We start from the raw sequence: 15,271 nt of genomic DNA, 5'->3' as shown, positions 1-15,271 counted from the left end.
GCATTTCACAACATATTCTCTTCCATTTCCCCTCCTTTGTGTCTGGATTCTCTCTCCGCCTTATTTGGCGCCCTAATCTGTTGCCTTTAGCCTGTTGCTGCCCTCCCCTGCTGTCCTGTCTGCCTCTCTCTCTCTCTCTCTCTCTCTCTCTCTCTCTCTCTCTCTCTCTCTCTCTCTCTCTCTCTCTCTCTCTCTCTCTCTCTCTCGCTCTCTCTCACCCTCAATCTCCTTCCCTCTTCAGCTCCCTGTAACTCTCTCGTTCCAAACTTTGAAGTATCCAAGCTGGTGGACACAGTATGTGGTAATAACTTGGCAGGATCTTTGTTGAACTCAAAGTTACATTTGGTCAGTCTCAGTCTTTCTCTCTCTCACTGCCCTCTCTCTCTGTCTGTATTGGTCTGTGTGTGCCTCTCTCTGCGAATCGCTCATCAGCTGGGCTATTTTCCGCTGCTGGAGTAGGTATGCATTTCCTCTCTCCATGACTGCAAACCCCCTCACTCTTCTCTTCCTCTCTTTGTCTCCCCTTACATTCCCTCTCTCCCACTGACCCCCCTTTCTATGTTTCTAACCTACTTTCTGATTTCACATCTCAGTCAGCTCCTATATCTCAGAAAATACACATGTATCAGATGTAAAGCAACAATCAAGGAATAAATGTTTCAGTAAAGCCAAACAAGTAGGAATGAAAGCTAAATCAAAGTAGCCTATGGCAGGTATTCCCAAACTGGGGGTATGCGCAATGCCGTCAGGGGTACGCGCAATTAAAAAATACTTTTTTTGTGTGTTTTTTTTTTATCTTCACATTTTTAAAACAGTCCATCTATATTTTCCATTTCCCCCTCGCCCGAGTAGCCTCATTTCACTGCCAAAAATAAAATTAAACCACCTCGTGTTCAGCGAAATAACAATGTCAAATACAGGTAGCCTAGTCAAATAATTAACATCCAATCACATTAACCGTTTCTCTCTCGCGGGAATTCCACTAATGTAGCCAAACAAGGCTGCTGCTCATTCCGTTCACTCGAAAATGTATTAATGGTTTAAAAAAAGTAAGGCCCGTGTCCAAAGAGACACATACCAGCTCTATCGGTAGTACTACTACTACCGGCAGTACTACACCTGCACCTGTCGACGACACAAGTTGTTCTGCTTCCACGAGCACATCCAATGCTTGTATCAGTAATTCTACATTTGTTGTTAATCCAGCTCGCATGAACACTGACAGAATCTGATGCAGCCGAAGAGCTACTGCCCCCTTACCCGGGAAAGCACCGAACAACAGACGGACTTTGGACCATCGAAGAGGCGCAAATATGATGAGAACTACATTGATTTGGGGTTCACTTATATTAGTTTGTTATATGTGCAAAAGTACTATTTTACAACTCGATGAAACCATCACTGTTGCGCAGACATTTAGAAAGGAAACATGCCAATTTAAAAAATAAGCCACGGGAGTTTTTTGAGCGAGATCTAAGACGACTTTCGAGTAGTAAGACATGTATAAAAGCAACAGATACCATGAATAAGAGGGGGCTAGAAGCGTCTTATATGGTGAGCTACGAAGTGGCTAGGACGGGCAATCCCCATACTATTGTGGAGGGCTTAATTCTTCCTGCTGCCGCAGATATGGCTGGGACAATGCTGGGGGAAAAGGCCAAAACAACTATATAGACAATGACTTCATCAAACAACACTTTCACGAAGTGACATGGCAGATGTTTTTAAATAATTACTGCTTCGCATATAAGCCAGTGAATTCAGTGCGTTACAGCTGGATGAGTCAACAGCTCCTGGTATATGTCCGTTACGTTTATGGGGGGTCAATTAAGGAAGACATATGCTCTTCTGCAAACCACTGGAAACCAGGACATGAGAGGATGTTTGTTTAAGTACTGGACAGCTTTGTGATATCAAATGGACTTTGGTGGTCAAGATGTGTTGGTATCTGTACTGATGGCGCAAAAAGCCATGACAAGGAGACATAATGGAGTGGTAACACACGTGCAAGCAGTTGCTCTCAACGCCATTTTGGTACATTGCAGCATCCACTTTGTTAAAGCAAGGCCACTGAACTCTCGTGTATTTTCTGCACTAGGCAATGATATGGGCAGCGACCATGTAATGCTTTTATAACATACTGGTTATCAAGGGGCAAAGTATTGACACGTTTTTTTTAATTGAGGGGCGAACTTAAAGTTTTTTTTACTGACCATAATTTTCACTTGTCTGACTGCTTGCATGATGACAAGTTTCTCACATGACTGGCCTATATGGGTGATGTTTTTTCTCGCCTGAATGATCTGAATCTAGGATTACAGGGACTCTCCGCAACTATATTCAACGCGCGGGACAAAATTGAGGCTATGATTAAGAAGTTGGAGTTCTTCTCTGTCTGCATTAACAAGGACAACACACAGATCTTTCCATCATTGTTGAATATTTTTGTGTGAAAATATGTATCAAATGTGATACAGCGAAGCACCTGAGTGAATTGGGTGCACAATTACGCAGGTACTTACCTGAAACAGATGACACAAACAACTGGATTCGTTATCCCTTTCATGCCCTGCCTCCAGTCCACTTCCCGATATCGGAACAAGAGAGCCTCATCGAAATTGCAACAAGCTGCTCTGTGAAAATTGGATTTAAATCAGAAGCCACTGCCAGATTTCTAAATTGGGCTGCGCTCAGAGTATCCTGCCTTGGTAAATAGCGCTGTTAAGACCCTGATACCCTTTGCAACTACGTTCCTACGTGATAGTGGATTCTCGGCCCTCACTAGCATGAAAACTAAATACAGGCACAGACGTGCGTAAGATTGAGACTCTCTCCAATACAACCCAACATTGCAAAGTTATGTGCATCCTTTCAAGCACACCCTTCTCATTAATCTGTGGTGAGTTATTCACAATTTTTGATGAACAAATAAAGTTTTATATGTAAGATGGCTAAATAAAGAGCAAAATGATTGATTACTATTATACTATCATTTGTGCCCTGGTCCTATAAGAGTTCTTTGTCACTTTCCACGAGCCAGGTTGTGACAGAAACTCACACTCATTCTTATGTTTTATAAATGTGTGTGTGTGGCAGGCTTACAATGATGGCAACAACAAAAAAACATTTGAGAGTGCGCTAACCCTGGTGCTAGAGGGGGTATGCAGCTGGAGGTTGAATGTTTAAAGGGGTACAGGACTATAAAAAGTTTGGGAACCACTGGCCCACAGCAATGACACCATATATGTTCCTTTATAAATACATTTAAGGTATTATGGTTTCTTATGGTTTTACTTGTTCATGTTTTTTCCAACAAATCTGGTCCTAGAACAATGGGTCTTGGATCAAAAGCCAAGTGAGGTAAACTTAATTTTCAAAAAATCAACTTGTAAACCTGGACGGATGGTTAAATCAGCAAACTGCCTTTCGTATCATTACAGACTACAAAGGGAAACACAGCCAAGAGCTGCCCAGTGACACAAGCCTACCAGACGAGCTAAACTAACTGTTCGCTTCGAGGCAAATAACACTGAAACATATATGAGAGCACCAGCTGTTCGGGAAGACTGTGTGATCACGCTCTACGCAGCTGATGTGAGCAAGACCTTGAAACAGGTCAACATTCACAAGTTCGCAGGACCAGACAGACTACCAGGACATGTACTGCGAGCATGCGCTGACCAACTGGTAAGTGTCTTCACTGATATTTCCAACCTCTCCCTGTCCGAGTCTGTAATACCAACATGTTTTAAGCAAACCACCATAGTGCCTGTGCCCAACACTAAGGTAACCTGCCTAAATGACTACTGACCCATAGCACTCACGTCTGTAGCCACAAAGTGCTTTGAAAGGCTGGTCATGGCTCACATCAACAACATTATCCCAGAAACCCTAGACCCACTCCAGTTTGCATACCGCCCCAACAGATCCACAGATGATGCAATCTCTATTGACTGCACACTGCCCTTCCCCACCTGAACAAAAGGAACACATGTGAGAATGCTATTCATTGACTACTGCTCAGTGTTCAACACCATAGTGCCCTCAAAGCCCAGTACATCACTGGGGCCAAGCTTCATGCCAACCAGGACCTCTACACCAGGCGGTGTCAGAGGAAGGCCCTAAAAATTGTCAAAGAATCCAGCCACCCTAGTCATAGACTGTTCTCTCTGTTACCGCACGTCAAGCGGTACCGGAGCGCCAAGTCTAGGTCCAAGAGGCTTCTAAACAGTTTCTACCCCCAAATCAAATGGCTACCCAGACTACTTGCATTGTCCCCCCTATTTTACACCGCTGCTACTCTAACCGGTGCTCCCACACATTGACTCTGTACCGGTACCGAGTATAGTCTCGCTATTGTTATTTTACTGCTGCTCTTTAATTACTTGTTACTTATATTTCTTATTCTTACTCATATTTTTTTATACTGCATTGTTGGTCAGGGGCTCTTAAGTAAGCTTTTCACTGTAAGGTCTACAGCTATTGTATTCGGCTCATGTGATTAATACAATTTGAAGTAAATTACTATCGCCCCGTAGCACTCACTTCTGTCATTATGAAATGCTTAGAGAGACTAGTCAAAGATCATATTACCTCCACCCTACCTGTTACCCTAGACCCACACCAATTTCGTTACCGCCCCAATAGGACCACAGACGATGCAATCGCCATTCACACTGCATACTGCCCTATCCCATCTGGACAAGAGGAACACCTATGTAAGAATGCTGTTCATTGGCTACAGCTCAGCATTCAACACCATAGTACCCTCCAAACTCATCATTAAGCTTGAGACCCTAGGTCTCGACCCCGCCCTGTGCGACTGGGTCCTGGACTTCCCGACGGGCCGCCCTCAGGTGGTGAAGGTAGGAAACAACATCTCCACTCTGCTGATCCTCAACACTGGGGCCCCACAAGGGTGCGTTCTCAGCCCTCTCCTGTACTCCCTGTTCACCCACGATTGCGTGGCCATGCACGCCTCCAACTCAATCATCAAGTTTGCAGACGACACTACAGTGGTAGGCTTGATTAACAACAACGACGAGACAGACTACAGGGAGGAGGTGAGGGCCTTCGGAGTGTGGTGTCAGGAAAATAACCTCTCACTCAATGTCAGCAAAACAAAAGAGATGATTGTGGACTTCAGGAAACAGCAAAGGGAGGACCCCCCTATCCACACCAACGGGAAACAGTGGAGAAGGTGGAAAGTTCCTTGGTGTACATATCACCAACAAACTGAAATGGTCCATGCACCCAGACAGTGTAGTGAAGAAGGAGCAACAGCGCCTCTTCAACCACAGGAGGGTGAAAAACAATTCTGAACTTTTACAGGTGCACAATTGAGAGCATCCTGTCGGGATCTATCACAGCCTGGTACGGCAACTGCAGCGCTCACAACAGCAGGGCTCTCCAGAAGATGGTGCGGTCTGCACAACGCATCACCGGAGGCAAACTACCTGCCCTCCAGGACACCTAGAACACCCAATGTCACAGGGAGGCAAAAAAGATGATCAAGGACAATAACCACCCAAGCCACAACCTGTTCACCCTGCTTCCATCCAGAAGGCAAGGTCAGTACAGGTGCATCAAAGCTGGGACAGAGAGATTTAAAAACAGCTTCTATCTCAAGGCCATCAGATTGTTAAACAGTCACCACTAGCACAGAGAGGCGCCTGCCTACCTACAGACTTCATATCATTGGCCACTTTAATAAATGGAACACTAGTCACTTTAATAATGCCACTTTAAGAATGTTTACACATCTCGCATTACTCATCTCATACTCATCTCATATGTATATACTATACTATCTATTGCATCTTAGTCGCTCTGTCACTGCTCATCCATATATTTTATACTTATATATTCTCATCCCATTCCTTTACTAGATTTTATGTATTAGGTTTTGTTGTGGAATTGTTAGATATTACCTGTTAGATACTGTTGTCAGATCTAGAAGCATAAGCATTTCACTACACTTGCAATAACATCTGCTAACCATGTGTATGTGGCCGTTAAATTTTGACTTGATTTGAACTGGATGGGAAGATACAATGGATATGAGTCGGTCTACACATACTGTAGAACATACACTGAGTGTACAAAACATTAAGAACACTTGCTCTTTCCATGACAGACTGACCGGGTGAAAGTTATGATCCCAATTGTTAAATCCTCTTCATCTACACTGATATGAAGTAAAGGAGACAAGTTAAAGAAGGATTTTTAAGCCTTCAGACAATTGAGACATGGATTGTGTCTATGCCATTCAGAGGGTGAATGGGCAAGTCAAAATATTTAAGGGCCTTTGAAATGGATATGGCACTAGGTGCCAGACGCACCAGCTTGTATCAAGAACTGCAACGCTGCTGGGTTTTTCACGCTCAACAGTTTCACGTGTGTATCCAGCCAACTTGACACAACTCTGGGAAGCATTGGGGTCAACATGGGCCAGCATCCCTGTGGAAGGGAGGGCGGGGTGGCGCAACTCAATATTAGGAAGGTGTTCCTCATGTTTGGTATACTCATTATTTGTTTTACATAATGTACACGTATGCATACTGTATATGAACATTCACTAGTAGGGCCCGAGTACCTAGATTTTCTCAGGCCCATATTAATAGAATTTGTATCGTAAACAAAGTTATAATAACTCCATTCTTAGCAGGGTTGGAGGGACTGATACACTACACCTTCCAATGACAATTACACCAATTTAGTTACTCTACATTACACTTGTTCACTTTTCAAGTAAATCATCAGGCACACACATCCAATCAAAAGTCCACACCAATACTTTAACCAAAGAGGTATCATACCGCTGAGCCCAAAAAAGGACTTCAAACCACAACTCAATCCCTCCATGTTACAGACAATGCGTTACTCAAAACTCATTTCTGGAGAAACGTTCAACAAAAGAAACAGTGGCTCTCTGGCCTCATCTAGTGGTACAACTGAATTTCTGCGGTTGAGTTTCACAGGCATATAAAGTATACCATACTCACACAAAAAAGTATGTGGACACCCCTTCAAATTAGTTGATTTGGCTATTTCAGCCACACCCGTTTCTGACAGGTGTATAAAATCAAGCACACAGCCATGTAATCTTCATAGACAAATATTGGCAGTATGACGGCCTTACTGAAGTGCTCAGTGACTTTCAATGTGGCACTGTAATAGGATGTTAACTTTCCAACAAGTCAGTTCGTCGAATTTCTGCTAAAGCTTCCCCGGTCAACTGTAAGTGCTGTTATTGTGAAGTGGAACCGTCTAGGAGCAACAACGCCTCAGCCGTGAAGTGGTAGGTCACACAAGCTCACAGAACGGGACACATGAGTGCTGAAGCCTGTAAAAATCATCACTCCTCGGTTGCAACACTCACTACCGAGTTCCAAACAGTCTCAGGAAGCAACGTCAGCCTAATAACTGTTCGTCGGGAGCGTCATGAAATGGGTTTCAATGACAGAGCAGCCACACACAAGCCTAAGATCGGCAAGCGTCGGCTGGAGTGGTGTAAAGCTTGCCGCCATTGGACTCTGGAGCAATGGAAAAGCCTTGTCTGGAGTGATGAATCACGCTTCACCATTTGGCAGTCCAACAGATGAATCTGGGTTTGGCGGATGCCAGGAGAACGATACCTGCCCCAATGCATAGGGCCAACTGTAAAGTTTGGTGGAGGACGATTAATGGTCTAGGACTGTTTTTCATGGGTCGGGCTACACCCCTTAGTTCCAGTGAAGAGAAATCTTAACGCTACAGCATACAATGACATTCTACACGATTCTGTGCTTCCAACTTTGTGGAGCCAGGCCTAATCACCCAACATCAGTGCCCGACCTCACTAATACTTGTGGTTGAATGGAAGCAAGTCCCCGCGGCAATTTTCCAACATCTAGTGAAAAGCCTTCCCAGAAGAGTGAAGGCTGTTATAGCAGCAAAGGGGGGGACCAACTACTTTTGGTCATGTAGTGTATGTCTACACAGTTAATTTGGTCAGATCAGTCATATTCTGATCAAAACAGCTGTATTCAAAGCAGACACTGTCTGTCAATATTGGAAATGCAAGACCAAACATATGCCAGTCACACATGTTTAGAGTATAGGCCCTAAACATCTAAATGTAATCAAAGTAATTGGGAACAGCCATTCCAGGGACAACACATGGCATGAGATTTTAGTGACAGTGGTCGTCTAGCAGCAGTAAAGAGATGTATTACCAATGCAGCATAAGCTGTTTATCATTATGAAACTGCATAATATGATCCTATATCTTATAATAGGATCTTCATATAACAAAATGTGTTGCCACCATCACCAGCACACGCCCCTGCGGACAATGGCAAACAAACACAAAAATGCACTCAAGAGATGTCACAGCTAAACGATCCTTTAGAGATTGTTAAAATGTTGTGAGTGCAGCTGTGTGTGCGTGTGTGTGTGCGCATGCGACCACTTTCTCCTGCACGGACACTGCAGAGAAGCTGATACAAAAGGGTCTAAATGAAGCAGACCTTAAGATGTACACTGTCCACGTTTGTCTGTCACTCACCTGATGAAAGGCAAGTCTAAGTTAGTTTGCAAGCAGTCTTTCTCCAACCGGGACTTCCCTCCTGACGTATAATCCTGCTCAGAGGTGCTGCTGAGCCCCTTTCCTGTGGGTGCCAGGGTGTTCTCAGAGCATGTGGGGTCAGACACACTGGGGAGCTCTGGATGGGCCAGGGGGGCAAAACTCAGCTCGATGATATGACGAGCACTCTCACAAATTTGGCTTTGGATCTTAGGGGTGAGGGTGGGCAGGTCAAAGGTGAATATGGGTGGGCCGCTGGAGGTCAAGAGGTCAACGCTGTCCAGGCTGCTGTAGGAGGTGCCCTTGGCTCGGTGAGACTCCATTATCCTTTCGAAGTGGCGGCTGAAGGAGTCCAGGCTATCCACTGAGGTCCTGCGAGGGCTAGTCACTGAGATGGAGGATTTCAGGGCTGACTGGGCATCCGATATGTGGTCCAGGGGACAACTACAGGAAGACACCATGTAGAATGTATTAGGAACACATGAGGTATGTGATTGGCAAATATCTACTATATTTGTGTCTCTATAAATGCTTTACATACTGACTACAGGGTATGGTGTGTCTGAGCTGCAGTGAATATCTCACCCCTTCAGCAGCAGACTGTACACCTGATTGTCCTCCTGGGTGGCATGCTGTCTCTTCTTATCCCCCTGCATCCTCACACTGGCCCAGCTCACCACCTCCTCCTCTTCCTCCTCCAGCTCGTCCTCCTCCAACTCGTCCTCCTCTCCGTCAGTGCGTACTATGGTACTGGCGCTGGAGGCAGAGGTGCCGAGCACACTGCGGTTACTCCCAAAGGCGGAGTCCACCTCCTCCTGCTCTCTCTCGGCCTCAGCCAATATCACCTCATCTAGGTCTGTTTCCCTATAGCATTTCAGGGGCACAGCATCTAAGTCCGTCTCAGCGTAGTTGATGGCTCTCCGGATGATGCCCGTCTTGGGCGAGAAGCCAACCACAGTGACCGGGGGCGGAGTCACCAAATCCACCACCTGCTGGACATCGTGATAGGATAAACTCTGACTCTCATCATCCCATCCCCTCCAGTGACCTGTGGGCTTCAGGAGCAGGGAGGAGGTGGGCAAGGGAGACTCACTGGAGGTCCCACTCGGGGGGGCTTGAGATGAGTCTGGGATCAAAAGAGACAAACAGAGCATGTAAAAGTGAGTAGGAATAATATAGAACAATTAGCCTGTTCTAAAAACCATGCACATCTGGTTTTAAAAAAAAGTCCTGTTCTAAAGCTCAGTTGTCATTTTGAGATTGTATTCCATTATGATTGAGTATTGAGTGGACTGACTACGGTAATAACATTCAACGTTTGGTAGCACTTAGTAAAATGACCTGTTCTAAAAAACATGCAAATGTAATAAAATGACCTGTTCTAAATGTATAGATTGTTATTACGGTGGTAGTGTTTATGGTCATTCACTGTTTTGGGACCTATAACAGACTGTCTGGGATGAACTGAGTACTGTAACATAATAGGGAAGGATGGAAAATGAGTGAGAGAGATGCAGAGATATAGAAAATCCAAATACTTAACAGGAAACAGATTAGCTGTGTATGAGGCTGAGATGTCTAGACTCTAAACTATCAATAAAGGTAAACAAAGAAAGTGTTTGTTTGAGAAGGAAGAGAGTCCGACTTTAATAAGGACAGAGCTGATGCCAGGCCATGATGGCGCTAAAGCCAAAGCTAGGCAGAGCTAATTGGATTACAAGAGTATTGTGAAAGTAGCTGCTTGTTTACGAGAAGGGGCTGACGAACTAGGAAGTCCGAAATGGAGGAGGAAGAGTAAGACAGTGAGGCAAATCCTGCATCCATAACCAAGTGGGAAGGTAGTAATTCCCAGTTGGATGCATTTACGTGTTTTGAACTAGTTTGAGAAACGCTGATTGGCTAATGGCCAACAAGCTGCGCCAACCACAAACTAAAAGAACAGCTTTCATGTACACTGAGTGCACAAAACATTAGGAACACCTTCCGACTATTGAGTTGCACCCCTTTTGCCCTCAGAACAGTCACAATTTGTCAGGGCATGGACTACAAGTTGTTTAAAGTGTTCCACATGGATGCTGGCCCATGTTGACTCCAATGCTTCCCATAGTTGTTTGTTTCCCACTACTAATAACCAGTTGGAGCGATGTTCAAGTAGATTTTTCCCCGTAGTAAAACTCAGCAAAAAAAGAAAAGTCCCTTTTTCAGGTCCCTGTCTTTCAAAGATAATTCGTAAAAATCCAAATAACTTCACAGATCTTCATTGTAAAGGGTTTAAACACTGAACAAACATGGGAAACAATGAACCATGAACATGCACCTATGGAACGATCGTTAATACACTAACAGAGTACAGACGGTAGGCAATTAAGGTCACAGTTATGAAAACGTAGGACACTAAAGAGGCCTTTCTACTGACTCTGAAAAACACCAAAGGAAAGATGCCCAGGGTCCCTGCTCATCTGCGTTGACGTGCCTTAGGCATGCTGCAAGGAGGCATGAGCAATGCAGACGTGGCCGGGCAATAAAATTGCTATGTCCGTACTGTGAGACGCCTAAGACAGCGCCACAGGGAGACAGGACGGACAGCTGATCATCCTCGCAGTGGCAGACCACGTGGAACACCTGCACAGGATCAGTACATCCGAACATCACACCTGCGGGACAGGATGGCAACAACAACTGCCTGAGTTACACCAGGAACGCACAATCCCTCCATCAGTGCTCAGACTGTCCGCAATAGGCTGAGAGAGGCTGGACTGTGGTCTTGTAGGCCTGTTGCAAGGCAGGTCCTCACCAGACATCACCGGCAACAACGTCGCCTATGGGCACAAACCCGAGTCGCGGTTTTGTCTCACCGGGGGTGAAGGTCAGATTTGTGTTTATCGTCAAAGGAATGAGCGTTACACCGAGGCCTGTACTCTGGAGTGGGATCGATTTGGAGGTGGAGGGTCCGTCATGGTTTGGGACGATGTGTCACAGCATCATTGGACTGAGGTTGTTGTCACTGCAGGCAATCTAAATGCTGTGCGTTACAGGGAAGACATACACCTCCCTCATGTGGTACCCTTCCTGCAGGCTCATCCTGACATGACCTCCAGCATGACAATGCCACCAGCTATACTGCTCGTTCTGTGGGTGATTTCCTACAAGACAGGAATATCAGTGTTCTGCCATGTCCATCGAAGAGCCCGGATCTCAATCCCATTGAGCACGTCTGGGACCTGTTGGATCGGATGGCTAGGGCCATTTCCCACAGAAATGTCCGGGAACTTGCAGGTGCCTTGGTGGAAGTGTGGGGTAACATCTCACAGCAAGAACTGCCAATTCTGGTGCAGTCCATGAGGAAGAGATGCACTGCAGTGCTTAATGCAGCTGGTGGCCACACCAGATACTGACTGTTACTTTTTTATATATATTTTTATTTTTTATTTTGATGACCCCCCCTTTGTTCCTGGACAAATTATTCAATTTCAGTTTATGTCTCAGTTGTTGAATCTTGTTATGTTCATACAAATATTTACACATGTTAAGTTTGCTGAAAATAAATGCAGGTGACAGTGAGAGGATGTTTCCTTTTTTGCTGAGTTTATCTGGTAAATACCACCTTCCCACTTGGCTATGAACGCAGCATTAGACCTCTTTCAGGACCACCCACCTTTAGAATCATGGCTATCCTCTATGGGCTGTCCAAACAGGAACTCCCATTTGGCACGGGCAATCTTCTGGGAGTGCAAGGATGGGCCCAGCACAGAGGATCCGCTTTCCGACTACAACACAACAGACAATGAGAATGATTGAGTAGGTGATACATAAGGTATAATGTACACTTGTAAACAGTCGCTCACACACACACACACACACACACACACACACACACACACACACACACACACACACACACACACACACACACACACACACACACACACACACACACCTGCATCCCAGATGCTGTCTCTTCAGTGTCATTGCTCTTCTGGCTGGACTGGCTGGATGTCTCTGGAGAGAGACAGTCCCTTTCTGGCTGAGTGCTCTCCCCCAGACTGCCTGTCACTCCACTGGAGCTTTGGGAGGACCCTAGTGCCCCACTATGGTCCTGGGTCTCCCCCCTCTGTTCCCTGTTTACTCCATGTTTATACCCCTGATACCCCAACACAGCTGCACCATTCCTTCTCTGCTGCAGCTCCTCCTTGGTCACCACATACACTTCATCACCATCAGCAGTCGGACTCTCACTATAGGACTCCTCCCTGTCCGCAACGGACCCATTCTCCCTCCACTGCTGCATCCTGGAGCTCCAGCTCTCTGGCGGCTCCATGTCAAGTCCTATAATCAGGCGCCTGCTGCTCTCCGGGTTGTCCCTCGGACCCCCTCTGTCGAAGCGGGTGTCATACGGTCTCCTCTCCAGGCTGGGGGAGCCTCGGTCTCCCATGTACTGTGGGGGCTGGTGGCGGTGCAGGGTTGGGCTGTCTTTCGTCAGCAGCTCAGCTCTCTGCAGCCGTGGGTCTGTGATAGGAGTGTGGGACGCTACCACCAGGTGCAGCGTAGCTGGCATAGCAGGGGAGGAGGTTCCCTTCTGCAGTAGGAGGGGGGAGGCTTGCCCCTGTCCTTGACCTGGTCTAGACTCTCTGGAGTGGGGTCCAGCTCTAAGAAACTCCTTGTCTGTCCACCTATGGTCCTGTAAGTGTGTGTGAGTGTTAGCTTCAGGGTGGGGCTGTGCTGGAGAACCCTGGCCATGGAGGGTGGCGTAGGGTTGAGACTCCCTGGAGATGTAGCCAGACGTGGGGCTCTCTGACCTGGTGGAGTTAGCCTGTGACAGAGTGGGGGAGGGAGTCCCCCTGTCCATGAAGATAGTGGACAGCTTGGTTGCGTCCTCCGCCAGCTTATGGGCCATGTGAGGGCTAGTGGCTGGGGAGTTACTTCTTCTGTCACTGGTCTGATTCAATCCCTCTCCCAGCTTGCTGTCATTTGACTGACCTGACTGTTTGGAGTTGACCTTGTTTGGTAAGCAGGGGCTATCGCTAGGAGTGCGGTGGCTGGTGTGGCTGCTAGCCCTCTGATCGCAAGAGGTTGGGGTGCTGGTAATCATGCTTGCTGGTATTTCATGCTGAATTGCAGTGGGCCTGCCTGCAGGTAATGGTGGGCGAAACTTGGAAGACAACCTTGGGCTCTCGTCCCCAAACTTGCAGGCCAACCTGGGGCTGTGGTCCCCACATTTTGAGGACAGCCTGGGGCTCTCGTCCCCTAGCCACAGCCTGTGGTTCTGGACACCATGGTGGCAGCTAACACTGGAAGGGGACATGGTGAAGTTGTAGTAGGACTGCCTGGCTTGAACAGAGAGCTGGTGAGAAGCTGGGCTTCTGGGGAGGCCATTCAAACCACGGTTCCTGTCAGAGTCTATGAGGTGTGCATTGATTGGCAGCGTTCTGGCACCCCTAGGCAGGACCGCGGACCCACCCCAGGACTGGCAGCGGGGCTGCTGCTGGTAGTACCGAGGCAGGCTGGGGCTTCTGTCTGGGCTGTAGGCCGCCAGTCTGCGCCTTAGTTCCGGGGAGCCAAATTCCTCCATGGCCCTGTAGGTGGCCTCTCTGGCCACAGTGTCCAGAGTGGCCCTGCGGAGGCAGGGGGAGCTCCTGGGGGACCTGCCCGAGGTGGGACAGGACAGTTTGGGGCTGGAGCTACCGGAGCTATCCGACCACACAGGGTCACTGAGCCTCTTCCTAAGGTGGGCAGGCATATACCCCTCCTCCACACCTCTACTGAAAGGGTTCTCAAGTACACTTGGGCACACAGCACTGTGAGGGCTGTCCACAGACTTAATGCTGGCTTTCTCTATGTAGCTAAAGCTGACCACAGAGCACTTGCCCTCGTCTCCCACACCAGAGCCATCGTAGGACCTGCGCCCACTGGTTGGAGTCGAGGGGGACGTTATTCTCCCAGAGGAGGCAGGGGATAGGGGCACCCTCCTGTGGTAGTGCTCAATGTCTGAGGAGCGGGCGAGCACCAGACTGTCATTCTGCAGCCCATTGGGTGCAGGCTGGAGATTGGAGAGCAGCTGACTAATCCCCTCATAAGGCAGACGCTGCTCGTGGTGTGTGGGCGGTCCGGAGTTGTCCGGTAGGTCCAGCTGGAAACTGACAGATTGTCTGGAGGAGGACTTGGAGGTGAGGCTGGGACTGCTGCCCCCATCTTTATGCAACACTCCTGGGGACATGGAGGCTGGGCTGGGGGTGGATGGGCAAGTGCAGGTACAGGTAGAGGTGGAGTGGCTGTGGGTGCACTGGGATTGAGGTAGGATGTCAAGCCCTTGGAGCACTAGTGGGTGCATCCCCTCCTCACCACCTTCCAGCTCCTTCCCTGGGACAGACCTCACCTCCACATACAGGTGCAGGATCTTGCCTGACTTAGACATGGTCCCCACACTGGCCTCAGTGGAGCCTTCTGTCTAATTTTTGTATTTTTTTGGTCTTTGATAGTACTAGTGCTCTTATCCTAAACCTCCTAACCCCAAATGAAACAAAATGTGTCCATTTGGTGAGGGTTAGTAAGCTGGAGGATGATCGGCAGGCCTCTTTGCCATGCTGCAATGCTCAGCTTCTTTTCAGTCTGCCAAAGATAAAGAAAAAAAGAGTCAATAATATATTAGGACCATTTAGAAGAAAGACAATAAAACAAACAAACAAACTGACACAGAAGGATATTCAG

The 15,271-nt window shown here is 47.3% G+C and overlaps 1 protein-coding gene across 2 annotated transcripts in view; it reads right to left on the bottom strand.

Annotated features, from left to right (window-relative positions):
* The window catches only part of LOC139381213 (uncharacterized), a 52,215-nt gene extending 37,420 nt beyond the window's left edge, over nucleotides 1–14,795 (bottom strand). For both annotated transcript variants that reach the window (XM_071124662.1, XM_071124663.1), the window contains exons 1-4: nucleotides 12,504–14,795; nucleotides 12,222–12,333; nucleotides 9,152–9,692; nucleotides 8,549–9,010 (exon numbers count right to left, since the gene is read on the bottom strand). In XM_071124662.1, the coding sequence (XP_070980763.1) occupies nucleotides 8,549–9,010; nucleotides 9,152–9,692; nucleotides 12,222–12,333; nucleotides 12,504–14,780 (3,392 nt within the window). In that variant the 5' untranslated portion in view covers nucleotides 14,781–14,795. The remainder of the gene's footprint in view (nucleotides 1–8,548; nucleotides 9,011–9,151; nucleotides 9,693–12,221; nucleotides 12,334–12,503) is intronic.
* Between the last annotated feature and the right edge of the window lie 476 nt (nucleotides 14,796–15,271).

Source organism: Oncorhynchus clarkii, chromosome 23, assembly GCF_045791955.1.
Source record: "Oncorhynchus clarkii lewisi isolate Uvic-CL-2024 chromosome 23, UVic_Ocla_1.0, whole genome shotgun sequence".
NCBI classification, from domain to species: Eukaryota; Metazoa; Chordata; class Actinopteri; order Salmoniformes; family Salmonidae; genus Oncorhynchus; species Oncorhynchus clarkii.
This window is presented reverse-complemented; position numbering and strand designations above follow the sequence as displayed.